This window comes from Panthera onca, chromosome A1 (genome assembly GCF_046562875.1).
Source record: "Panthera onca isolate mPanOnc1 chromosome A1, mPanOnc1 haplotype 2, whole genome shotgun sequence".
In the NCBI taxonomy this organism is placed as follows: Eukaryota; Metazoa; Chordata; class Mammalia; order Carnivora; family Felidae; genus Panthera; species Panthera onca.
The window spans coordinates 70,330,726-70,358,485 of NC_138339.1; the positions used below are offsets into that span (position 1 = coordinate 70,330,726).

Consider the following 27,760-nt stretch of genomic DNA (forward strand, 5'->3'; position numbering starts at 1 on the left):
TAAACAGAAATTAGATTGAGACCAAAATAGCACTCTTTATGTAGGCTAAAAATGAAGACTGGCAAGATGGAAATGAGATGTTTTATAGCATATTATATGGTCAAAGACATTAACTTCTTGCACAAATTAAATCAAGAAATAGATTCAAGTTATAAGACTATAAATAATTTCTCAAAGGAAGATATATAATAGATAATACTGCCATAATATAATCCATGTCAGTTTGTTCCTCACTCATAATTGAAAACTGTCTAATTTTCACAAGTCTTTTTTGTGGTTTTCTTTTAAAAGAATAATATGCTTCATTAAATAAAATGCATAACAATATTTACAACAAACAGATAACAAACTGCATATTTCAAGTACCAGTACTTTAGATCAGGTTAAGAATCAGCTGGATAAACTTCAAATTTCTACCTCATAAAACAATCATACATAGCTCCTTAATCTTCCAGGGCTTTCAGTCTATAGAAGTTATTTTCATAGCCAGTGCTATATAAAATGATGAGATAGATAATCAGCTCCACAGCCAGTGCTGGGAGTTTGAGAGAAAGAGAATAATTGGCCATGTAACAGTCCAGACAATCTACTCCATTTATCTAGGCTCGTTTCATGAAAATTTTTATATAGAGAAGGATATAGCTTTATTTGAAATTATATATTCCTACAAAAGCCCAGATCTGCATTTTTATGTGTCTCTTTTATGGCTTTGGTCTCTCAATTTAGACCTGGCTAAGCAAGTAGAAAATGCAAATATTTGGTTGGCTGTAAAATGGGTTATCAATATTTCTGAAAACCCAGTTGTATATCTTGTTGACCTAACATGGCTAGAACTGCACTGAAATTTATTTCATGCTGGAATCAAAGTTCAAACTTTTACATGTACAGGTTAAGTATACAAAACTCCTGTCACTTATAGTGCTAGTGAGAGGGCTATGGTAGAGGAGATGTCGAAGACAAACTCCAGACTTATGGTTTGAGAAGCTAAATATTTGGTGGTACAGATTTCCCCCATTATCCAAAAGTTTGCTTTAGGCCACTCTGCTTTTACAAAAGACTTAAATTAGTACCTGTTTTTGTTAACCAAAAGAAATTCGAGAAAATTTTCACTTTATGAAATGGTAATTGCTTCTTTGCTTTATGCCTTTTGCTTACAAAAATTTCAGAGAAACACTCTACTTGGATAGTGAGGAAAACTTGTACCATTTAATAAAAAAGGAAGAACAAATTTGGGGGTTAAAGGTGATAAAATCAAGTTTTAGGTAAAGAGTGGAAAAATCTCTTAGGTCTTTTGGGAAAGATATAAATGTAAGCTAGAAATATAAATTTGGAAGTCACTGATACGTAAACAGTACATGAAGCCATGGGAATTGCTCATCTTAAAGAAAAGAATCCCTAGAATTCTGCAGAACAACAGCAGTTATCCATTGATGGAAGAGGAAACACTGACAAACATCTCTGTTTTACTACAGAAAAATATGAACACCTGTTTTAAACTAACAGAGAATTTTTATAAGGTTTTCTCAAATTAAAATGGGGGGAAAAGCAAAGAGAAATAAATAAATGAAGAATGAACCAATCACATAGTTCTAGAAAACTGTGCAAGAAGGCCAATGTCTTAGCCACAGAATTAGTGTTTAGCAATTGACTTTCAAAATCTTCTGTGAAAGCAATGTCAAGGCTCAGCCCCTCAGTAATGACTGAGTAATAGAATGTGAGAACAAATACAGACATTAGTTCTAGACTAACAAAGGATAGCAACAGTTTTTTTTATTTCTTTTTCTGAATCTCAATTATACATTAGCATTCTTCCAAATAACACTTCCTTCATATTAAAAGTCAATCTGAGATATATAAAAATCAAATTAGCAGATATTAACCTACCAGGTTGTATAGCTGTTTATGGCCACACTGTTCTTGATAGTAGATGGCCTCCAAAGAAAAGGACTCTTACCTACCCCAGGTCAATTTCTGAAACATCAAAAGTACTCAGAAGCCAACCCAGCTCCATTGCTGCACTTTGGTCCAAGCCCCACAGATTTTATCTTAAAACACAAACCTTCTTCATACCCATTCCAAAACTTATTAATCTCTTAAAGCATATGAAAGTAATGCATTCTGTGTTAGATCTTACAGTTAAAAGTTACCCAGAACAATCTCTCACCTCGATGCTTGTCCCCACATAAGAAACTTACAATTTATTGTATTTGAAGAAAATAGTATAGTTTTTTTTTAATTTCCAGTGTCTTACAACATATTGTAAACTTAACATCCAAAATTAAAATTCTAATTTACTCATAATTGCTGGACATATTCTTTGACTTTTACATCTTAGAATCTTTCATAAACTGAACCTTTCAAAGTCTGAACCTTACAAAGTAAAAGAAAGGCCTCAAGTGTTTCAAGGAAAACTGGGAAGGAAAAAAACAAAACAAAACAAGAACAGGCCATTTGTAAACCAGCAAACACTGAATAAAAAGGCAACCCATCCTAATAAAACCAAGGAACTAGCTGCCTTAGTTATATTAGCACTAGTGGTAATCACAAAGTCCTTATGTTTCCAAACTTCTATAAATAATCTAAGAACTTTATTTGTTGTGGTAAATGTTAACTCCCAAAGCATTCTTTATATATATATAAAGAATATATATATATATATATATATATATATATATATACACACACACACACACACACACACACACACACACACACATACACGCACTCACCTTAGGAATAGGGTTCAGCAGAACTACACCTGATTTCTTAGTGATGACCTGTTTTGTTGTATAGTGATGTTCTATTAGTTGAGGAATGTTTGAAAAACCAGTGCCTTCAAATCGATACAGATTCTGAAGAAAAAAAAAAATAAAGTAGAATAAATATAAAGACATTGCTTCAGCAAGACTACATTAGCAATAAATTAGGTTCCAATAAGAAAATTTACTATTCTTGCACAACAATATGAATATACTTAACACCACTGAATGGATAAGATGGTAAAAGTAAAACTAAATATATAAATAAAACTTCAACATGCTGAAAAATTTTACCTTTCCATTGAGAACTTACTTTTTATAATGATTAAACAAAATTCAAACTGTTAAAAAACAGTTTGGAAAAAACAAGAAAGGAAGAAAATGAAAAACTAAAAGGACCTGGAATGCATTTTGCCAAATGATAACCAAAAGAAACAAAGCATGAGATATGTGTGAGTTAATGAACAAGAAATGCATTTACATTATGTTTATATATGTCCCATTTGATAAATCTTCCAAAATAAAAAATGTCCAAAGTTTGAAGATATTATATTATATCCAATATAGTAATAAATATCTGAAGACCACCTCAGATGACTGATAAATATTTCCTATTTATCAATATAGTAGTAGTTGGTATTTCTATTACTGGGGTTATTCATGTATTATTCTTTCACTAAAAGCACCTAGTCATTCACACACCATTAACAAAGAAATAAAATGCACAGTGACAAACAACAAATATCAGCATGCTCAACTCTTACACTTCGTGATTTCAAGACATCACAGAGGTAACATTTTCTCAAACTCTGACACAACCCCTTTCCTCTGTCTTCCTATTTAAAATAGGCATACAATAACCATATGGATGAATTGATAACAATAAATTTAGCATTAAAAAATATCTTGTTGGCCACGCATTTCAATGAAGGAAGCAATGGAATGCAACGTAATATAATAAAAACTTCTTTCTGATTGTTCACAAAGTGCTTGCCCATACATAAACAGGTGATATGTACACATGCCAATATGAATGTGCTCTAAGAAAACTATGTTAAGAAATAAGAACTTTAGAAACTACCAAAATGTGGATACTATTTACATTCCTGGAAGATTACTTTCCTAGTTAAAAGATTTAAGAAATTAAAGCTCTTTTTCCATAGTACAAAATAAGATTAAGTTTACCAGAATTGAATTTATATCCAACCTTTAAATGGATATTTGTTTCATCAAGTGAGGGACAAACAGGAGCTAGCTTACTGTAACACCTAACCATAGAATATAAATTCAACCCAAGGCAGTTCGTGTTAGAATCAATTCAGAGCAGTTGTTAATAAATTGCCTAAAGAATTTTTGTACATAGGAGTCAAGTCTGCTATGATATACTGACAATGATGTTTAAGAATATTTCATACTGAAGACACTAATATATTATTAGGCATGCAATGCACTGAGCAAGTTCTCTCAGGGTCTCAGTTCATTCATTGGTGAAACAAATTTTTGGATCTCCTCAAAGACTGGGGCTTGACCACGTATCAATATACAAAACACTTTGCCCAGCATATGGCACATAGTACACAGTCAAATGTTAAATCACCAAAGCAATAAGAATCCTTGGATTATAAAAATTATTCCAGGGGCGCCTGGGTGGCTCAGTTGGTTAAGAGTCTGACTTCGGCTCAGGTCACGATCTCGCGGTTCGTGAGTTCAAGCCCCGCGTCGGGCTCTGTGCTGACGGCTCAGAGCCTGGAGCCTGTTTCCGATTCTGTGTCTCCCTCTCTCTCTCTGACCCTCCCCCATTCATGCTCTGTCTCTCTCTGTCTCAAAAATAAATAAACGTTTAAAAAAAATTATTCCAAATCCAGATATAGGAAAATAAACATTTTCAATGAATGCTTAAAAGTGTAAATTAAATTTTCTCCAGGGATCATCATCTGCAAGTAATCAAATATCCTGGAAGGCATTGTTATATGAAACTGATTAAGAAATGAAGAAATGCAAAAGGTTATAGAAGTGTAACATGTAATAACAATATAAACAACCACAAAATTTCAACCAAATATACAGTATTATAACTTGAAAGAGTCTGAGAGTAAATCTTAAGAATTCTCACCACACACACACAAGTATTAAACTGTGTGAGGCGCATGGATGTGTTAACTGTCTTGATCCTGGTAACCATTTTACAAGGTATGTGTAACAAACCATCATGTTGCACATGTTAAATGTACACAATTGTATTTGTCAACATTTATTGACAATATTTCTCCATAAAGTTAAAAACATACCCACTGTTTTCCCTTTGTATTCTTTCAGTCTACTCTTATACAGCAGCAGGGGACCCTGTTACAGCAGATCATTCCATTACCTTGCTTATATTCTTATCTCCCTCAGAATAAAAGCTAAAGTCTTTACCATGGTCTTTAAGACACTATACAATCTGTCCTCCATCATCTCTCTTACCTCATTTCTAACCACTACCACTCCCCTCCACTTCCCTCCAGTCCCCCTCATTTCCTTCTTCTTTTAAAACACACTATACACACTCCTTTCTCAGGGAGTTTACATTTGCGGCTTGAATAGTTTCTCGGATGGACATATGGGTAATGGCCCCCCTACTTCTTCCAGTCTTTCAGCGTATGTCATCTTTCAGCGAGGTCTTCTTTGGCCACCCAACACAATATTCAGAATCCATTTTCTCACCCCAACTAAATTTCTTATCTCCTTTTCCTGATTGAATTTTTCTCCTCAGAAGTTAACAACATCTAACATCAAATATATTTTACTTTTTATCTTGCTCTTCGTCTCTCTAGACGTCTCTCTCTTTATCTTCCTCTAGAATGTAAGCTCACGAGGTGATAAATTTTTACATTTTCTTTGCTCATCACAGTATCCCCATGGTCTAGAACAGTGCCTGGCACATATTTCTTAGATCAATAACCATGTATGAATGAATGAAATATAACGCATATTAAATAACTGAAGTTAAAGAGACAAGTAAGATAACTTAACCTGGAAATCAATACTGAATAGTTCAGACACATGCAAACCCAAGATACTGAAGTACAATGTTGAATAGAAAGCAAGTAACATGATACAATTCACAGAGAATCAAATTTCAAATCAGCCACTAGTGCTATAATGTCTTATATAAAATTCCAATACACATTTTTTTTTTTTTTAATTTTTTTTATTTTTGGGACAGAGAGAGACAGAGCATGAACGGGGGAGGGGCAGAGAGAGAGGGAGACACAGAATCGGAAACAGGCTCCAGGCTCCGAGCCATCAGCCCAGAGCCTGACGCGGGGCTCGAACTCACGGACCGTGAGATCGTGACCTGGCTGAAGTCGGACGCTTAACCGACTGCGCCACCCAGGCGCCCCCCAATACACATTTATAACTAGAGAAACATTTGAATAGAATAATGGGAATTTTCATTTAAGAACATATCTAGCTTTTATTTTAATATATATATATTTTTTTAACATTTATTTATTCTCGAGACAGAGAGAGACAGAGCATGAACGGGGGAGGGGCAGAGAGAGAGGGAGACACAGAATCGGAAGCAGGCTCCAGGCTCTGAGCCATCAGCCCGGAGCCTGACGCGGGGCTCGAACTCACGGACCGCGAGATCGTGACCTGAGCCGAAGTCGGACGCTCAACCGACTGAGCCACCCAGGCGCCCCAGAACATATCTAGCTTTTAGTTTAAAGACAGTTTTCTGCCACTGATGTAGTAATCATGGTGAGTGAATACAGTGAGTGATACAACAGCAGTACTTACTTCATGGGCTGAAGTAAGAAACTGATTTCTAGCAATTATCTTTTTAAAGCGATCATGTTGACATCAGTGAAGTTCTCAGAGTCCTAACTGTGCAAAACCGATTAACTCACTTTCCTAAAGATGAAGATAAAGTAATGAATCTAGAAATGATGCTAAGACGTACGCTTATAAAGTTCAGCTAAGCATCAAACTCAGGTCAAGAGTAGTACATTCACAAAAACTGTTGAGGGCTTGTTTCTTGATACTCTCAAAATTCCGAATATTATAATTTGACATTGTATAAATCTGTATAAATTTCTTGTAGCTCAGATAACATGAAGTTCGGTTCACATACAAACAGATTCTATTTCAAGTTTTTCTACACAGCTTTGCCAATGGTATCACAGAGAGAATCCAGACTAATCTATAAACCTAAAAATTTTTTTAATGTTCATTATTTATTTTTGAGAGAGAGAGAGAGAGAAAGAGTAAGGGGGGAAGGGCAAAGAGATAGGGAGACACAGAATCCAAAGCAGGCTCCAGGCTCTGAGCTGTCAGCACAGAGCCAACACGGGGCTCAAACTCACGAACAGTGTGACCAAGACCTGAGCCGAAGTTGGACACTTGACAGACTGAGCCACCCAGGCATTCCCAGACTAATCTTTAAATAAGACACTTTTCTTTGGAGCGAATGTTGCTACTAATGATCTCTTAGGCAAATTCCAAAAGAAGCAATAAAAAATAGTAGAAAATAAATTTTTGCAAATTTCTACAAAGATCATTTTGTTGATTGTCATTTGTATTACATGATTAGATATCATGTAATATATAATTGAAAATAAAAAGTATGAATAAAAAATATAACTCAAATTTCGTAAAATAAAAAATATATAGATACATATAATTAAAATATATCCAAAAAATCTCAAGGAATAGACACTGAACTGTTATGTTTTCACAACACATTTGCTACATCTAGAATTTGTTTCTGAGTTATCATTGTGCTACTTAAGAATCAAATATGCATATGTATGAAAAATACATAAAAAAACAGAATCAGATTTTCTTGCTATACATACTTGCAGAGGAGTGTTATACAAGGAAGTCAGATAGAACAGAATAAGCACACAAAAAATGAGAAGTGGCTTCAATGAATGTATAATTTGAAATAATATTCTTGAATAGACCTCTTGAAAAAGAACTCAGAACAAGCCGGCAGAAGGAAGGAAGGAAGGAAGGAAAGAAGGAAGGAAGGAAGGAAGGAAGGAAGGAAGGAAGGAAGATCATTTCTGAAAGAGGCTGAGACGAATATGCTAAACAAAAAACAAGAAAAACTAAAATACTCCTTTTCTTGGTAAAATACCTTAAAATGAAAATATAAAACATAAGTTCTAGCTTTGTCAAATAAAAACAGCTCATGGAATATATAAATATATAAATAACTCATTAAACCAGTACACAGGAAAGACTGTTAGAGAGTTTGGGGAATAGTATTAATAAGGTTTCTGTATAGCTTTCCTAAAAAGCCAAGTTAGCTTTTATTCATTCTTCAGATGTTGTCTCAAATTTAACATCCTTAAGTTTCCCAATTAAAACCTTTTATAGCAACATGTATCTACTTTACATCTCTTATTACATTTTATAATTATATATAGCATGTGTGATTTATAAATGACTGTGAACCTCCCCCCTAGATTATAAGCTCCACCATTACATCCCAGGGCCTTAAAAGTACTTGTTCAATCATTATTTCCTGGAAATCAATATTAATGAGGTTTTGGAATGGCTTTAATTATTAAGAAGAAAGTCTTCTAAGTCTTTAATTGTGTACCAGGGACACAGAAAATGATATCTTGTGATATCTACATTTTGACTTTAAGGTATTTCTTGCCTTCTCTGGAGTCCTTGAATGGTATTAGAGCAATTAAAATGATTCAAAGTATATTATATAAGCATATAACAATAAGGCACAAACTTGGAACCAACTGTCATTCAAACAAGTTTTGGATTACTCACTTTTACTTACTTTTCCTTGAGATTCATAGCATGAATTTAAAAATACATGTAGTTCAAAGAGCCTAGAGATTGTGGCAAAAGAACAAAGTAAACCTATGTGGTATGTTCTGAGACTGACTCTCCCAGATCTAACTGGAACTTAGCATATGATGACATCTAATAAATACCTTTTGAATAAACCAATGATTTAACACATTCAGATACCCAATTTCACACAGCAATTACAGCCTCCACTTTTGGGTTATTTTTGTTTTATTGACTCATATCCCTGGGACTTACATGTTAGTATTTGCTGAATGACTGGATAAGGAAAAAAAAAAAAGATGATGATATGCCATTACATAGAGATTTTTTTGTTTTAAAATATTTATCATTGTGTTCTTTTTAATTCATCACCATATATTAATTCAAATTTCTCAGTTCAACCATTCCTAATTCTGCATCTTTAATATTTATCTGTTCGTGAATTCTACAAATGTCTCACTTACTAGGTTTTAGGTTCACTAAGAAGTAGGCCATACATTTTTCACTTTCATGTCCTTACACTGAATAACATGGTACTCTACAAAAATAGGTTTCTAACAAATGACTGTCATATAAATAAATTAGAGAAATATAAATTGGCACTTTCCTATTAATAATAAGAAATTCTTTCTGGAGTATTTTGTCTAACTACATGTATTTTTGTTTTATCATACACAAAAACAAAGATTTGTGTATATATTTTCTTATCAAATGGAACAAAACCATTTAAATCTCTGTGAAAATCTATCAACATTTATGACACAAAATAAACAGGTTTAGCTACAAACACTAAAGGTGTTTAGATGCAAAGTCTCTTACATCAAGCACCCTAAACAGGCTAGTAACTATGGAAAAGGTCAGTGAATAACAACGAAGATTACAGAGATTGAGATAATCCTGTATGTATGTGTGTGTATATATATATACACCTGGATTTACAAAATTAATAAATTTAGCATCTAATAAAAATTACAACTTAGGGTGCCAAAGTGGCTCAGTCGGTTAAGCGCCTGAGTCATGATCTCACAGTCCTGAGTCATGAGTCTCACAGATCTCAAGTTCAAGCCCCACGTTGGCTCTGTGCTCAGAGGCTCAGAGCCTAGAGCCTGCTTCAGATTCTGTGTCTCTCTCTCTCTCTCTGCCCCTTCCCCACTTGCGCTCTGTCTCTCCCTCAAAAATAAAATAAAAACGTAAAAATAAATAAATAAATGAATAATTAAAAGAAAGTACAATTCTTGCTTGAATAAGACCAAAGATAGATATTCTTTCCTAGAACAGTGAGAAATGTAAAAATTAGAAGTATCTGTGTCCATCTTGATCATTCATAGTGTTCACATAATGTTCACAGCAAGCAGAGTTTCACAACCTGTTAAAAAGTAACTGCAAGGATTGCTGGGGGCTCAATCAGTTAAGCCTCCGACTGTTGATTTCGGCTCAGGTCATGATGTTCTGGTCCTGAGATCAAGCCCCAAGTAGAGCTTACTACAGAGTGTGGAGCCTGCCCCTCTCCCACTAGTTCTCTCTCTCTCTCTCTCTCTCTCTCTCTGCCCACCCCCACCATCTTTCTTTCTCTCTCAAAATAAATAAATAAACTTAAAAAAAAAGTAACTGCAATATGGGGGTGCCTGGCTGGCTCAGTTGGTTAAGCATCCGACTCTTGATTTTGGCTCAGGTCATGATCCCAAGGTCATGAGATTGAGCCCTGCATTGGGCTCTGTACTTGGTGTGGAGCCTGCTTGGGATTCTCATTCTTCTCTCTCTCTCTCTCTCTCTCTCTCTCTCTCTCTCTGTCCCTCTCTCTCTTTCTGCCCCTCTCCTGCCCCTACATCCTCTCCTTCTCTCTCTCAAAAAAAAAAAAAAAAAAACAAATAACAAAAAGTAACTGTAATATGCAGCCAAAAATAAATAAATAAATAAAAGCTTCAAAATAATTGCCATCCTACACTGCAGTTGACAGAGACAATGTTTTTAAAAATAGCATTACTTGTGATTGTGAATACCTCAAACCTTAATATATAAATTCCAAAACAACACATTCATTACTATTTAAATTTCACAAATAAATCTCATGGAAACCTGAAAGAAACTTTTTAAATTAACTTGTCCAATTACATGGATATTTCATATAAAGTACATTTTATTTTCTCTCAAGTGATGTCATCAAACAATGGTAAAAATGTCTAATATTTGCAAAGTACCTTACACCTTATGAAATACATACTTACTGATTTGATTCTCACAATTTTGGTACCAGCTATTACCCCCATTATTTCCCAAACCAGAGAGTTTCTAGAGTACAAACTGGGACAGAAACCCAACTCTTTTCATACCAAGTTCAGTGCTTTACCCACTTTTTGGTATTTTTCCTACTTTCTAAAATTTCATCTTTCTTTATGTCTTCCTTTCTTAGTACACCTGTCCCCTCATTTACATACAGCTTTTATAATCTACTACTGGATTATAAACTCCTTGATTGGACTATAATAGGCAATCACTAAATATCTCATAATGAATTCCCCCATTTATTGGCCCCTTTCAGGCAACAGGTATATGAGGAAGGAAATGAGATAATTTTAGCTCATGAAAGATTTACCTATACATATTGAAAAAGAATTTAAACCTCCCCAGTCTATATCACCTTAAAACTTCTTTTTTCAACTAATTTAAGAGCTCAACATTATATAGTGAGAATTAACTAAATAAAATTAGGCAGTGAAAAACCTGAGGCATTTACAGAAACACAGGCACTCTCATGTGTAACAGAGATCTTTGCAAAATTTCAGTGACAGAAGGAAGCTGAATAAAATCTTCAAATGTGAACCTAACAATGTGTTATTTTTAGAATATATTATGCTATTCATTTTAGTCACTTAAAACTAAATGGTGATATTAAAGACAAGGGATAATTTGCAAGTAGACCTTTTCCTTTTGGTTTCTAAGAATAATTTAAATTCCTACATTTTAAACTATGTGGTAATAAGGGAAATATTTCAGTCCTGTTTAGTGTATGACATATTTTTTTTTCTTTTAATTTATTTTTGGGACAGAGAGAGACAGAGCATGAACGGGGGAGGGGCAGAGAGAGAGGGAGACACAGAATCGGAAACAGGCTCCAGGCTCCGAGCCATCAGCCCAGAGCCTGATGCGGGGCTCGAACTCACAGACCGCGAGATCGTGACCTGGCTGAAGTGGGACGCTTAACCGACTGCGCCACCCAGGCGCCCCATGTATGACATATTTTTAAAATAGTAGCTGTTAGAGCTTAGTAAATAGATGGAAACATTCATATAAATTTTAGTTTACAGTTTACCAATAACCTTTCCTTCTGTAATTCACATACCATTTTATAAATAAAGCCAACATGGTCACTGATTTTAACACGGAAGTTTATCTACATCCATAACTTAAAGGCACATACAAATTATGACAGCTTTCCAAGATATGAGGAATGACATACTACTAGAAACAGTAGGTTGGATGCATGAAAGTAGGAAAATATTATTATCAAGGTGAGGTCTGAATACTATACAAAATTAACAATGAATTAATTAATAAATGAAGTGTTTGAGGGATGCCTTGGTGGCTCAGTCGGTTATGTATCCAACTGCAAATTTCACCTCAGGTCATGACCTTGCGGTTCATAGGCTCAAGCCCCTCATCAGACTCCCTGCTGACAGTGCAGAGCCTGCTTGGAATTCTCTCTCTTCCTTTCTCTGCCTTTGCCCTGCTCACACTCTCTCTCTTTCTCTCAAAATAAATAAATAAACTTTAAATGAATTAATAAACTTCAAAAATGAATTAAATGTGTAACAACTATTTTTAATTTCTAATATTTAAAAATACATATTTCCTTAACAAGATTAACATTTTAGTGAATTTTGGCACACTGTATTGAAGAAATTCAAGACAAAGTAAAACTAAATACTAAACACAAAGTGTTACAGGCATTTATCACAAACTATTCACCCTCTTATTATAATTTTACTGCAATGAATTATGTCAAAATATACATATAAACTAAATTGGAAACGTACATCAACAAATTGTATGATAAAGTGTCTCCTTTGTCCATCAGAATATACAGAAAGGACATATTCACCAGGTTTCCCATGACTTTCTCGCACCAAGAAGTCTCCTTGTTGTTTTAAAAGTTCTTGTGCTTCTATTCTGGGAATTGCACCGTGGTACCAGTCCTGTTCTGCCAGGGGCTTCTCACTTATGGGGACTGCATCAGAGTACTTGAGCAAACATTGAAAAACAAAAGAAACAAATTAGAGAAAATAGGAATTCTTGCTGGTAAAATTTATAGTAATTATAAATACTTCTTACTTATGTTCCTCCTTTTAATTAACTGACTAAAAGTCACATAATGAATCTGAATTTCTCATAATTAAAAAGATATGTATCTCCTGGAGCACAATATTAGCATTTAGTGTTGGAATTTATAATCTTATTCATCATATCATAAAGTAAATCCATAGATTTAAAATTTACCAACCAGATAATTATGATAAAAGGGGTATTATCAGAAAATTGTCACAAAATGACTTCATTTTCATTTAAATCAAAAGTTGAGTTAATTATTTTTATGGGAAAACTCTCAATGACATGGGCGGTAGACTGCCCATATGCTATATTTTAGAAGCAATATCTAAGGCTTTATTAGATGCTGCCCTACTGTTATACCTTCCCATTCTTGCCCTCATTCCCCTGACTTCCTTAACCATTACCTCTGCCACATGTCTGGTCCTGACCCTGTAGAGCAATGGCCAATAAAGCCTTAGGAGATGCAGTATCATTGAAAATCACTAACATGAAATTACAAACATGTGGCAAAAACAAGGGAGGAATATTAGCCATGAGCATGGCAGGAAACGCCATGAGCATGGCAAAATTATCTGTTATTTTAGGAGGCTTCAAATGCTAATACCGAATAACAGATAACTAAAGAACTAATTATATCTCCTTGAAATTTTCTAATTGGTAATAGATGGAAACAGTTTCTAGTTACAAGTAAAAGGTACGTTTTTATTATCCAAAGAACTAAATTGCACTGAATGGTTAAGAGTACTCTATGGCTGAGGTACAAAAATGTGCACTAACTCTTAGGATTCTTAGAATACAATATGCACAATGTCTCATGAGAAAGTAATTTATAAATTTCCCCAATTGTATAAATTGGAAATTAGAATTAATAATAAATGAAAGGCAAATACTCATAGATAAGGTTTCTCAGGCTGACATGATGAACTGTATATAGGGACAAAGTGTGAATCTTTGTGGTAAATGAAAACTAGTTCTGAAGACAGTCTTCATTGTTTTGTACCACTGAAGAGGCCCAAAAGATATTGGTACAAGTTCTATTTTATATGATCTAAAACCCATCCTAATGATTAAAAAAAAAGAACCCTGAAAAATCCCAAAGAGACTTCAAAGAAGAGTTCACATTTTGGTTTCTATTACTTCCACTTATGATATACTTAATTCCTTTAATATATACATGGTATGACTTACATGAAAATTTTTTGTAAGGTAAACAAGACTCATTCTTTTAGTACTAATTATGATTAAATAATATTTCAAGAAAATTTTAATTGTGTTCCCCCAAACGGATTTAAAGAACAAATTACATAAAGAACCAGCCACAGCTATGAGATAACAGTGCTTTTAAAGACCAATGCATTATCCACACAAAATTAACTCTTCGTGTATACTGATACTAATAGTTTATCATTCTTAAAGCAGGTCGCCAAAATTATTAAATATATCTTTCCCAAAATTTTATCACAGCGTATCTCACTATAACAAATACCAACATTTTTACTGTAATAGAAATATTTCCAAGCACTGCCCATGGCAAAAATTTTTTTTCATAAAAAATCAATAAAACAAGAAATTCAATGTCACCTCTTTGCAAAGAACTTGTTTTTATCATTATCTTTCAAGAAGGTCTACCTATTAGAAAGGCATCGCAAACAAGGATGTCACATGCCTCATTCCTTATCCTATTCAATTTATCCTCCCAAATTTTGATTTATTTAGAACTGGAAAAATGCAGAGCCTGGAGTATTCATTAAGTCAGAAGGGCATTTGAAGCACAAAAGCTGAGCTAACACCAAGAAATTCATTTAAGGATTTGAATGTGAAGAATCTCTTTGGGGGAAAAAAAATCATCCTGAAAGAACATCTAAGTTTGTTTATTTGTTTGCTTTAAAAAAAAGAAGTGAATGGGAAAGAATTTATATTACTATTTCACAGGGATTATACACCAGTTGTTTGGATTTATTAGTTTCTTTGAAATAAAGAGCTGGTGTTCCCCAGCTCCTAGACAATATAAAATGTAAGCTGAACTGTGAGTGTGCATGTGAACTACACATATGTAGGAAAGCCCCCACCCATCCCCTGTCTGGGTCTATCAGGTTTCACAGGGACTTCTCTGCAAGCATTGGAAGGAATCTTTTTATTAATATGATTTTAATTAAATTCCAATACAATTTTGTAAGCTTGTTAGTAATAGAAGGTAGAATGTTTCAGCAACAAAATCCAACATCCCAAGAGCTGTCATAATTGCATCACAAAGGAAATGAAGCTTTTTACTTCAAATATCAGTAGGGAAAGATTTTTCCTTGTCAGTAAGTTATCTAAAAATTTTGCCCAAGATATGGGGAGGAGGGGGCTTCTTTTTTTAAAGTTATAGTTAATCTAATACAATTACTGAGTTATATTTGATAAGACAATCTTTCCTGATTAATTGGGCTAGCTGTTTAGTTATTTTCTCTGGGCCTGGTTCTTAAAGGATAGTCCAGTAAAAACATACTGGGATTAGTCAAATCAAATAATTGGTATAAATGAAGATGCAATGGGTAGTCAATACTAGAAAATGAAAATATTTTTTTCTTGAGGAAAGAATAAGAGCCTATTTTTTTCTTATCCTATTTCGGGATAATTTTCAAGTACGTAAAGAAGATTTGTATGCCTTTATGTCAAACATTTCAGTGCCATATGAGCTCCTTTTTGAGAAGTAAAGAAAAATATTAAAAAAAAATCAAGAGTGCGTGGCTGGCTCAGTCGGTAGAGCATGTGACGCTTGATGTCATGATTGTAGGTTTGAGCTCCATGTGGGGTGGAGAGATTACTTAAAAAAAATAAAATCTTAAAAAAAATCAAAGTCTAGATTCTATTAAAATTAGGCACCTAAGAAATGATTAAAAAAAAAAAAAACCTAAAGTAAAACACCATGGAAAATATATAAGTAAACCTCTCAAGGAACTTGAACAAGCTAAGTAAAACTTCAACACAAACATAAAAATGTTTAATAATTTTTTAATTATAAAAATGATATTTAAGTACCTTTTCTATTCTTACATAAATTTAGCCATTAATTTAATAATCTAAGTAAAGAATTATTTCAAATCTAATTTAATATTACATTGGGGTGAGACCAAGTAACTCAGGATTTTCAACATTTCTCAAAAATTCCATAAAGACCCTTTTAATTTTATCACTGGAAAACTTGAGATTAGGAATCAAACATCATACACTCAGAGGTAAAAGAATCACCAAACAGTTGCAAAAGGTTGGAAAAGGTCTATTGAAAAGGAATCTGCCTGGTGGTAGTAAAAGCTATTTTCAGTGAAAGAAAAATGTAACCATAGGTAGAAAATATATTTTACATCATTTAGGGTTTGACAGTTGAATAAAAACATAAAATGAGAATATGAATAATAATGTTCTTCTTGCCACATTTTTTTCAAATTACTAAATAATTCCATTTTGAATTTATTGAATGAGTTAACTCTTAAAACAACGAAAAATAAAAAATAGCCCAGGTATTTGATCTTAATGATCATTGCCTCAGGCTAGACAAACAGGATGTAAATTAAATACAGTAGGGTTCTGTCTTTATGAGGCACTAAGGTCTATCTGTATTCTACAAATTCTAATGTTTTTAGCAGTAAGGTAGAATTTATCACTTTTTTTCACGCACTGATATCTTTAACCAAAATAAAGGTACTTCACCTAATGTTTATCTTCCACAACGAAACTAGCAACAAAACTCTTACTCACAAATTTCTTGATTTGTTGTACTTTCTGAGAACCTGAGTTTGTTTAGTCTTTAGCTAATAATATAACTGTTGCCTAGCATCAAAACTAGGCAGAATTACATGCTGATCAGATTTGCATTCTAATATAATTCTTTCCAAAACTTTACCTAAAAAGATAGACAAGTAGGCCAAACTCAAATATTAGCCTTACTTCCACAACTTCCCATTTCCTTGATTGCCTTTTTGTGCACCTTCTTGGATCTTTCATAAGAGACACTATCTCTAGCAAAATATATTTTCTAAAGGTCTTTCATTTTTGTTTTAATGCTTCTGCTTCCTCCTATACCTTCTGATTTGCTCTGACTTTTTTTTCTTCTTTAGTTCCTGTACTCTTCTCTTTATTAGTAATCATTTTCTTTTTTCACTTTAGTATTTTTATCCATTTGCTTTTTCCAATTGTACTCATGACTCTCATTCATCCTCTTTTATCTGATCATTTCACTGCATGTTTTCTACACTTTTATTTTTTCGTTAACAAATATTCTTTCCTTAAGCTCATACAATATTATATATACAATGTGCCACAATATCACTAATAACACATTTAGGTCAATTAACTGTATTCAGTGCTAATTTCATGTTATACATATCAACTAAAACTATTACCAGATCATCTAATAACTCATATCTCAGGAAATTTAAATGTTCATCATCAAGTTGCGATTGCTTGTGAAGAATACAGTATCAGTCTGACATGATCAGATCATTGCTTTAAGCATTTGCTCAAACATATAAAAGAAGAGGGTGCCTGGGTGGCTCAGTCGGTAAGCATCCGACTTCAGCTCAGGTCATGATCTCATAGTTCATGAGTTTGAGCCCCGTGTCAGGCTCTGTGCTGACAGCTGGAGACTGGAGACTGCTTCAGATTCTGTGTCTCCCTCTCTCTGTTTCTCCCTTACTCCCACTCTGTCTCCTCTTTCTCAAAAATAAATAAGCATTTTAAAAAAAGGTCTTAAAAAACAGATATTTGCTCTCTATACAGTAAAAGTATAGGTTATAGAAAATAAATCTGACAAGTCTTTCTTAAAAATTATGTGTGATAATGATTCAAAACTAGCAATTCTGAGAATAATACTTAATTTTCCTAAACATAACTAACTGGACAGTAGAATTCAGTGTATGTATGGCAGTGATACAACACAAGAATTTTTATTTTTATTTTCCCTTTTTTCGCATTTTCTACATCTTGGTCTGGGGGACAGGAGTGACTACAAGGAGGGGAGATAAATTAAAACCATAAGAGCAAACGAAGACAACTAAAGTTTAAAATATATAATATTTAACCTGAATTTAACAATATGCATTGTTAAAGTAAGTACAAGGTTGCTCTCCTAGGCTTAAAGGAGAACACTAAAGAACACAAGCAGTTTATTATGTTATGCTTGAAAAAAAACTGCATTTCCCTATGCCAATGGTGGTAGCTAAGCATTATAATACTACTAGCATTATATCGCTGTATGACTTAAACATAGCTGAACGATAATTTTCTAATTTTTTGAAAAGAAGCAAGCAAGAAAATCTTATTTGCTATATTATTCTATATAATGGAAGCATATCTTTATTTCCCAATGTTCTTATTTTCTAAATTTTAGTATGAAGTGATTCTAAAATTGAAATAGCATATATGCCAATACAGTATAGAAAAATATGAATCTTAAGGAGGCAAGAGTTGAATAATTTAATAATTCTTTTGAATTATTAAGAACAGTTATTTGGACCAAGATGTGCTTTATTCTGGTTTTAAAGTACATTTTTCAGAGAGTGCTACTATTAGAAAGGCGTTATACACTTCACAGATCAGTGATACAACTAGTACTCACAAGGGGATGTAAGATGGAACAAGTTGTTTGCTCCAACACTTGTAGGGAAATCCTGCAGTAAAAAGAGGGCTCTGAGAAAGGGAAGTATTCTTGATATGACTAGAACAGATCTCATTAAATATAATGTGGCTCTAAGACTTCCAATGGAAATGGACATGCATGGTTACAGTAGGCTTCCAGATTATGCAATTAATCCTAATATCTCTGGCCCTGACTTCAGAAGCAGTCTCTGAGAAATAGTTCTTAAAGCAAAATTATAACCTCCTGCAGCATGGGGAGATGCTGGATGTACAGTAGTTCTCAGAGTCCAAAAGTACTAATGATTGGTTATTTCAAGCTTTTAGCACATTGAGGAAAAGAACACATTCTTGCAGCTGTTATAGTAAAATACTATTCTGATCATAACAATAAGTATTAAACATACACCATCAGATGCTATAATTCGATTAAAGCCAAATTCATCTATCACCTAATTATCTTACACTCTCCCTGCCATCAACACTGTTGATGGAAGTATTATTCCATGAGACTGTCTTCAAATAAGCTCTACATTGTAGCTACACTATTAAATATGTTGAAATAAATAGCTATGGCAAGCCCAATGGGAATAATATAAAGATTAATACTAATTTCATTTCCCTATGTAAAATGTGATTAATTTCCTTATTTTATCTAAAATTATACTTTATACTTCTAATTTTTATATGTTAATTTGAATAAACAGTGATTTCATAGTTGTTACTTTTTTAGGATTTTAAATTAAATGTTCCCACATACAAAAGAATGGATTTGGACCTCCGCTGTGTACCATATACAAAAATTACCTCACAATGGATCAAAGACCTATATATATAAGGTAGAACTATAAAACACTCATAAGAAATTAAAGGTGAAAATTTGTATGGTCTCGGATTAGACAACAGTTTTTTAGATATGACATCAAAAACATGTGCCAACAAAGAAAAATGGATAAGTTGGACTTTGTTAAAATTAAAAACTTTTGTCAAAGGCACTATCAAGAAAATAAAAAGACAATCTGAAAAATGAGAAAAAAACATTTGCAAAGTATATATCTGATGAGGGGCTTGTATGCAAAATATATAAAGAACACTTATAACTCAAGAATTAAAAAGCAATCCAATTGAAAAGTGTTCAAAGAAAATGAACAGTCTTGTCTCTGAAGAATGTATACAAGTGGCTAATAAGCATGTGAAAAGATGTTCAACATCTTAGTCATTAGGAATATGCAAATAAAAGATACACCACTTCACATCCACTAGTATGACTATAATTTTAAAAATTGAAAATAACAAGTGTGGATGACATTGTAGAGAAATTAGAACATCCATATACTGCTAGTGGAAATGTTAAGAGTGCAACCACTGTGGAAAACTGTTGGGCGGTTCTTCAAAAACTTAAGCATGGAATCACCATATGACCCAGCAATTTCCAGGTATATGATGGAGAGAATTTAAAAATACATGTTCACGTAAAAACTTGTACATCAGTGTTCACTACAGCATTATTCCTAACAGCCAAAAAGTGGAAACAACCCAAGTTTCCATCAGCTGATGAATGGATAAGCAATATGTGATAAATTCATATAACAGAACATTATCCAGTCATAAAAAGAATGAAGTATTGTCACATGTTACAACACAGATGAACCTTGAAAATATTATACTAACTGGAAAAGACCAGACACAAGAGGTCACATATTATAGGATTCTCTTTATGTGAAATGCCCAGAACAGACATAGCCTTCAAAAGTGGATTAATGATTGCCAGAAAATGGGAAAAGGAGAGAACTGAGACTAACTACCATTGGGTATGGAGTATCCTATAAGGGAGATGGAAATGTTCTGGAAGCCAACAGTAGTGATAGTTGCAAAACACAGTCAGTATACTAAAAACCACTAAGTGTACACTTTAAAATGGTGAATTTCATGTTATGTGATGTATACCACTATAAAATATTTTAAATATGCTTAACTATGTAATTTTTGTAAGTTTTTTATAGAGAAAAAATCATTTAGAACAATAAAAAATTCTTTCTGTTTTATATTTATCAAATAAGAATACTCTAAAAAATACCATATTGTGTCAGAAAAAAATTTTAATTATGATTAAGTAGTCTCTAATACATAGATTATCACACTTAACACCTGAAACCTTCACATTCATATTAAGACTCAAGACCTCAATTACTCGTGTATTTGAGGGGAAAACCCCTCCTTCAAATAATGTTAAGATAACTAACATTTTAGAGAAAAGGTTGTGCACATCTATTCCTAGTGAAGAATAGCGTCATAAACCGCAGACTGCCTCAATCTTTTTGGTTCGTGAGCTTACTAAATAAATCAGGGAATACCAAAGGGCTGATAAAGCAATGATCATCTTCAGCTTGAAGATGCACCAACTGGGCCCTGAGGAAGTGAACATTCTCTAGAATTCTCAGTTACAGAGAGAGCATTTTCTTAGAAGAAATGTGCATTTCATAGCTTTGAGGATGTTCATAATTTATGAAAAACCGATCACAATGTGTATTTGAATGAGGTACATGCTTTGTGGGAAAGGCACTTCAATTTATTTCAGCTAACAGCAGTTTGTTAACACCAAACTTTTACCTATGTCAGTGACTGTCAATTTGGTAATTTTACTTAAGAATAACGTAAAGACCACTTTTAAATGGAAAAAATTACATGTAAATACCTTCAATGATTACAGAGTTATGATTTGTACCATTAATTCATTAAGATTGTGCATATTATGTCTGACGTAATTTTAGGATAGCCAACTCTATATAACGTCATCATTTTGAACTAACTGGATTTCTTCTGTTTCTATATGTAAATGAGCACGTCTTTCCATACACGAAAGAAAAAAAACCCTCTCACCCTCTAATCGACCCTGATTATCAAAACAGGCTCTGGCTGGAGCCAAAAGCTGAAGTTCTCATAACTATGACCTTCAAAGTGATGTATGTAACTTGAAGCCTCAAAAGCCATGGCTGCATTCCTAGACAACTGTCTCCAGGGCATCCCAGGTTGTGGGGAAAACAAATGAACAAATATTGGGAGTGTTCGCCCATGTCCACTATCAGAGAATTCTTATTTTTCTATCACTAGCTAAAACTTGAAGCTCTAAATTCCACTCTCCTAATTTTACACCTAATAACCCTGAAGATAACCTTGAGTTTATAATAAGCCTTCCTTCTCAAGCATGTAAAATAGTTTACTAAAGGAAAATTGGGCAGAGGGATCACCTTTCACAAATTAGCTCACCAATAAACTGCTACTAGTTGCTGGCAAAAAGACCACTCACCTAAGTGAAACGAAGGTGAGTCAATGACAACTATGTCAAGTGTTTCACTGAACTATTTTCATGTTAAATAATTTTATGAAGTGCAAATGAGGTATCTGAACGTTTCCTTTTAAGAAGTGATGTTCCCTTTTTTTTCTCTTTTTGAAGAACAGATCTGAACATTTTCTTTTAAGAACTATTTTTTTTCTTTTTTAAAAATGTTTTAAGTATTTATTTTCAAGAGCTCTTCTTTCTTTTCTTCAAATAAGTTATCAAAACCTGTCCTCATAGTCTCCAGAATTGGCCACAGATTCCCTAATCAAGTCTCCTATACTTTATTTTGAACATCAAATCATAATAAATTAAGTCCTATGAACTACTATTTATCTGTGAAGTTGCAAGTCATTAACTTAAGAAAACAAGAGTAGGATATGGGTCTTAAAAGAGACTTACTCTATCATGCAGTTTTTCCCTAAAATTATTTTTATTTTCATTTGCTATTAATGCCACAGAAGATGCTCTGATGAGTTCACAGCCCCTCCCTATTGCCATAGAACACTTCTGGATATCAGAAATGACAATAGGAGCATTGAAGGCTAACACTGAAGTAGAAAATCTCTTTTATATAAAAATATAATTTTCTTTCTTTTTAATTAAAATACCCGATGCTTTGCCTTAATTGTGTATAAAAAGAATGTTGCTTGAGTGGAATAAATATGGGAACCCGTGTTACATATTCAAAAGGAATCATAGCAAATAAAATCCAAAATGTGACATTTTACTAATCTATAGTTAGGAAATACTTTGTTTTTCTAAATAAGACCAGGTCACATTATTTTAAACAGCTAAACTTTTAAAGAACAAGAAATAATATTAAGATATTATGATGTAGAAACTTGGAAAAGATGGGAGGGAAAGCACATAATTAATTTGTACTGAATATTGTTGTTTTGATCATGATTCAATAAGACCATCATCTTAAAGCTCTATTGTGAATGAGGGATAGCTAGGAAAAAAAGTTTGATAATTTAGTTTGAAAGATAATGAAGTAAGAAAAATACTTTAAAATTTTATATATAAATGGAAAAAGAATATACTTCATCTTGTTTGCCTATGGCTGTTGTTACCTAGAGATTTATAATATTCTATGCACCACACTGTTATGCCAAACCCAAATTTCAAACAGACTTGAATAAAATTAAAATGTTTTTAAAAATATGAACATGCATATAAACTAATATTTTCAAAAATACATAGATAATAATTCCTATCATTAAAAAATGTTTCACTGGAAAATAAATTTTCTATGCTCTTCTTCTAATAAAGCCACAAAATACATAAAATGTTTTCTAGAATTATTTGTCTGTAGTACAGGAAGTCTGCAATAAAAGTTTATTTCTTTCCTCCCATATCAGTGTTACATGTAATTTTACTCTATACATATATGAATAGATTCATATGCATACAAAAAGCTATATAATGTACCTTGTTTTCTATTTGTAAGGACAAATTTACATACGATATTCACTGTTTATCAGAAAGAAGCCAAAAAAAAAAAGAGAGAGAAGAAAAAGAAAGAAGCTAGACAATGACTATTTTCAGTAGCACATAGAGTTCATCCTACTTACTGTTGAAGAGCCCAGTGCAGATTTTGGAGACCTAATTATTCCAGCAATTGAATGACGAATAGACTCAAACTTGGAGAGCCTCTCCTTTCTTTCCTGGAGAGATTAAGAGAGAAGCCTTCAGCAATAGTAAACTAGTTTACACACATCTATGCTGGGTATTTATGTATTTATCCACCGCTTATCACATCTTCCAACTAAATAAAACATAATCCTGAAATTTAAGATGACAAATAATCAAATGCATATAAACTCTATAGTTTCTTACTTTCCTGGTCCCTCAAGAAATGTCTTGATTTGGGGAGCAGTAAGAAAGAAATAAAAATTCATAAGAGGAGAGAAAATGAGAAATGCAAAGGAAATTCATGGGAATTTCATGGGAAATTCAAGTATTAACATGCAGGAGAAGAAAAAAAAAGACAATTTAAAAGGAACCAGTCTAACACAGATTTCAGATAGCACTATAGTTGTAAGGGATTTTCAAGAAAGAAAATAATAGGGAAAAGAGAGGAGAACTATATTGAACACATTTTTTTAAACAGTGAATCCCAGGGCTGCCTAACTAGCTAGGAAATTTCACAAAGATTCACACGACCATGATGACGATGATGATGACACGATCACTGGAGAAGGACGATGATGAAAAAGTAAAACAGGAAGGGGATAATGGTAGAACTCCACTAAGGGAAGTCAATCCAGACTGCTACTTGCTTTAGGATAAATATTTCCAAGTATCATGCACCACAGTTGAAGGAAACTTTTCCTGAAAATTTCATATCTTCAGATCCATTTAACAAATGCAAGTTAAGGGTTGGGTAAGAGGGTAGAAAAGAAGAAAAAGAAGAACAAAAATGAAAAACAGAAGGTAACAAAGAAGCATGTGTGAGGGCTTGTAATGGAAGGTGGTCAATTTTCCAATAATGACTACATTTCAACTGTTAATCAGCAGCAGGCAAAAGAACTCAAGACCTTATTGCCACATGCTATATTTCCATGTCTTCCATCAGCTGTGATGCTCAATTTTCCTCATCCCTGGAAAATAACTAAAGCAGGCCACAAATAACATCTTCTGTTTCTTTTGTCTCTAACATGTTGGGTATGTGTCTCTCTGTAGTAAATGCAGACATCTGTAGCCATATGCTCTCTGATAAACACGGTAGTTTCTGAAACTCAACTTCTGTCTCCCACTTCATTTACTTTTCATTCTAATAGTTGCAGTACTAATATTCTTTTCATTCTACAAATATACACATATTAATCGTTTAAAATAATCTTACAAATGGTAACACTAGTATAACACATAGCAATATATTTATATATAGTATATAGTATATGTAGTATGTTTGTATGTAGTAATATATTTAAAGTATGTAATATGTTTACCCATATTTATATTTATAGTATAATGTATAATATAATGTGTTTTCATAGAGTGATATAATTATATATAGCACACATACTGAAAAGTACTGTAGTGGCTATGGTTTTCTACTCTCCAGCTCAAGTGGGGAATTTCTACAAGAACCATAAGAACTGAAAAGCACATGAGAGGTTATGCAGAAAAGTCAAAAATTCAGGAGAGATCTTTACTTATTAAAAAGCATTTTATTTGTATATGATTTAATAATATGCACGGAAACAACAACAGTAATTCTCCTCAAGCTACATCTTGGCATCAAATCTTATGACAGGAAAGATAACCATTTCCCCAAAAAACCTTTTGTTAATATTAAAAAAGAAATCATATTCTTAAGAAACCAACACCAGATAAATTTAACGGATAGGTTCAGGTTGGGGTAAAGAACACTTCAAAACCTGCTTCTTTTGTATTAAGTGGTAAAGCATAATCTATTGTGTGGTCAAAGGGATACAACTAATAAAAAAATATACATCCTTTCATTCAAAGGTACTCTTTAAGGACGCCTGGGTGCCTCAGTTGGTTGAGCATCCAACTCTTGGTTTTGGCTCTGGTCATGATCTCACAGTGCATGAGTTCAAGCCCCACATCGGTCTCTGCACTGAGAGTATAGAGCCTGCTTGGGATCCTCTCCCTCTCCCTCTCTCTCCTTCTCCTCCATGCTCTCTCTCTCAAAATACATAAATAAACTTAAAAAAAATAAAGGCACTCTTTAAATAGGTTGATCTAAAAAATGTATTATCACAAACAATAAGTAGACCTTAAGTTCTCTTACAGGAAAAATTAAATACAAATAAAGTTTACACAAAACTTTAACCAGTGTCAGCTCACTTGGTGCCCAAATTTCCACAAATAAAACGTGAAACTCACTTGCTAAATCTGGTCTACATAGCATTATATATCAACTTTAAATTATGGTCACATAATACCTCAGACTGTGCTGAATTCACTGACAGTTGATTTTTATATCAGTGAATTACAAGCCTACTTCAGAAATTAACACTGAAAATCCTCCCTTCAATCACCACGGATACAGTGACTAATACTACCTGTAGGCCTGCTAGGGTTGGCATTGATGCACTCCTTTTGCCCACCTCAAGTTATGACAAGATAAAGAACTTTCTCCAGATAATAAACACAAGCATTAGCTCCAGCAACAGGATGGCCCCTCACAGTGGAGGGAGCTGGGGGTCAGTGAAGGGGGAGGGGGATATGAGGGGCAATATCATGAAATAATATTCTTATGAGATGCCCAGAAAAATGTCATAAGTGTAGCTGTAAACCTATCTTGAAAAAAAAGTTCTAGATGAGGTATCAGTTTCACATCTCATTCAAAAATAGTTTTTCATTTTCATTATTTTAAAATTAACTGAAGGGTCTCACAATTTCTGTCTCCCGCAGTCTCTCTCTCCATATATATATGAAAGTGTTTCATAATAATTAAAAGTTTCCCTATTATCTATTTATAAAAAAATAACTCTAAGAAACAATACCTAAACTACTTACAGTTCAAGTAAAACTATACCTATCAGGTTTTGAAATTATTCTTCACTAAAAATCCCAAACTGCAATAAAAAGCAGGCTCTCAGGTTACCTCCATCATCCTCTGCTTACTGAAGCACAAGCAAAGATAGAAAAGGCAAGAATCAAGACTTTGCTGATTGGAGTAACTGGCAAAAATCAGCAGCTCTACCAAATGACAACATACGTACATGGTGTAGCAAGTTACAAATTAACGACTTGAACCAAAAAGCAGGTTAAGAGTTCTCAGAGCAAGGCTCCTAAAGGAAGCTCTAAGGTACAAAGAATAAGGTTTTGATGTCAGAAGGAATAAAGAGTATGAATGTGGGAAAATTACTTCACTACATAGGCTCTCGGTTTCTATATCAGCACACAGTACACTGGACTAGATAAAGTCTTCATTTCAAAATTTCTGGGACCATTATTCAACTCCCCACTCATGTGTATTGCATTGATCACTGGCAAAATTCCCAAAGAAGAGTTCCATGTATCAGGCTGGCTAGTTACCAGAGTTACCTCCCTTGGAGCCTTAAGTCACATTCTCCCTGAGGCATCCTCAAACTTGACCTCTGAAAACGTGAAACATGCCACAGGGACGTGTTTTATGCTAATAATGCGTCATTAAAATAATAACCAAATATTATTTCTCACAGGCTTCTGTAAATAATGCCAATCTAATAACATTCTTAGAAGGAACAATGAAAGTAATTATTTGGCCCTATAGGAACAGTCAGATACATATTCAAATCAGGAGGCAATAAGGATCAAGAAAAAGATAACATTCATGCTAAGCTCCAGGCTGAGTGCCAAATATCTTTGAGACTACTTATGCAAAGCAGCCATGAAATTTGGAGGGATTTTGTGAGAAATAACTACAGGAAAATTATGACCCCAGAGAAGATTGTCTCCTGAAAGAACTTCTAGTCTGTTGATAAATGACTCCATAATGTAAATGAAATACTGCAAGTATCGATATGTCCTTCATAAAAAGGAATGCATTTATAAATAAACAAATAACTTAGTCTTTTGCAGGTGTTGATTTGCTAGGGAGAAGGAAGAATACAGAGTTTTTATTCCCATCAGGATATAGAATTTAAGTACTGAAACAGTTTGTAAATGATTTATTTTAGCAATTGGGGTCTGACTGAAGACAAATCATTTAGAAGCGTTCACTGCCTAGTAACCTAGTTTGTCATGCTGTTTTTCTTTGATGCTTGCATATTAAGAATATTTATTAAAAGAAAGAAAGACTGCTTGCTAAGCCAACCATTTTCATATTCTGAAATAATGAAATTGGAAACCAAATGTGCAAAACGAACATTTGAATGATTATTAAGATTTTGTCTTAAAATAACAATGCTAAGAAAATTTATAAAATAATAGAGTTCACTGAAACTGAGGGTGTAAA

General features: G+C 33.4%; 1 protein-coding gene across 5 annotated transcripts in view; it reads right to left on the reverse strand.

Moving 5' to 3' along the window:
- FER (FER tyrosine kinase) overlaps positions 1-27,760 on the reverse strand; it is a 439,195-nt gene that overhangs the window by 231,219 nt on the left and 180,216 nt on the right. For 4 of the 5 annotated variants that reach the window (XM_078447626.2, XM_078447631.2, XM_078447633.2 and 1 more), the window contains 3 exons: positions 23,418-23,510; positions 12,596-12,799; positions 2,730-2,852 (listed from right to left, as the gene is read on the reverse strand). In XM_078447626.2, coding sequence (XP_078303752.1) covers positions 2,730-2,852; positions 12,596-12,799; positions 23,418-23,510 — 420 coding nt within the window. Of the gene's footprint in view, positions 1-2,729; positions 2,853-12,595; positions 12,800-23,417; positions 23,511-27,760 lie in introns of those variants that run through there. The other variant, XM_078447635.1, reaches the window with a different exon arrangement.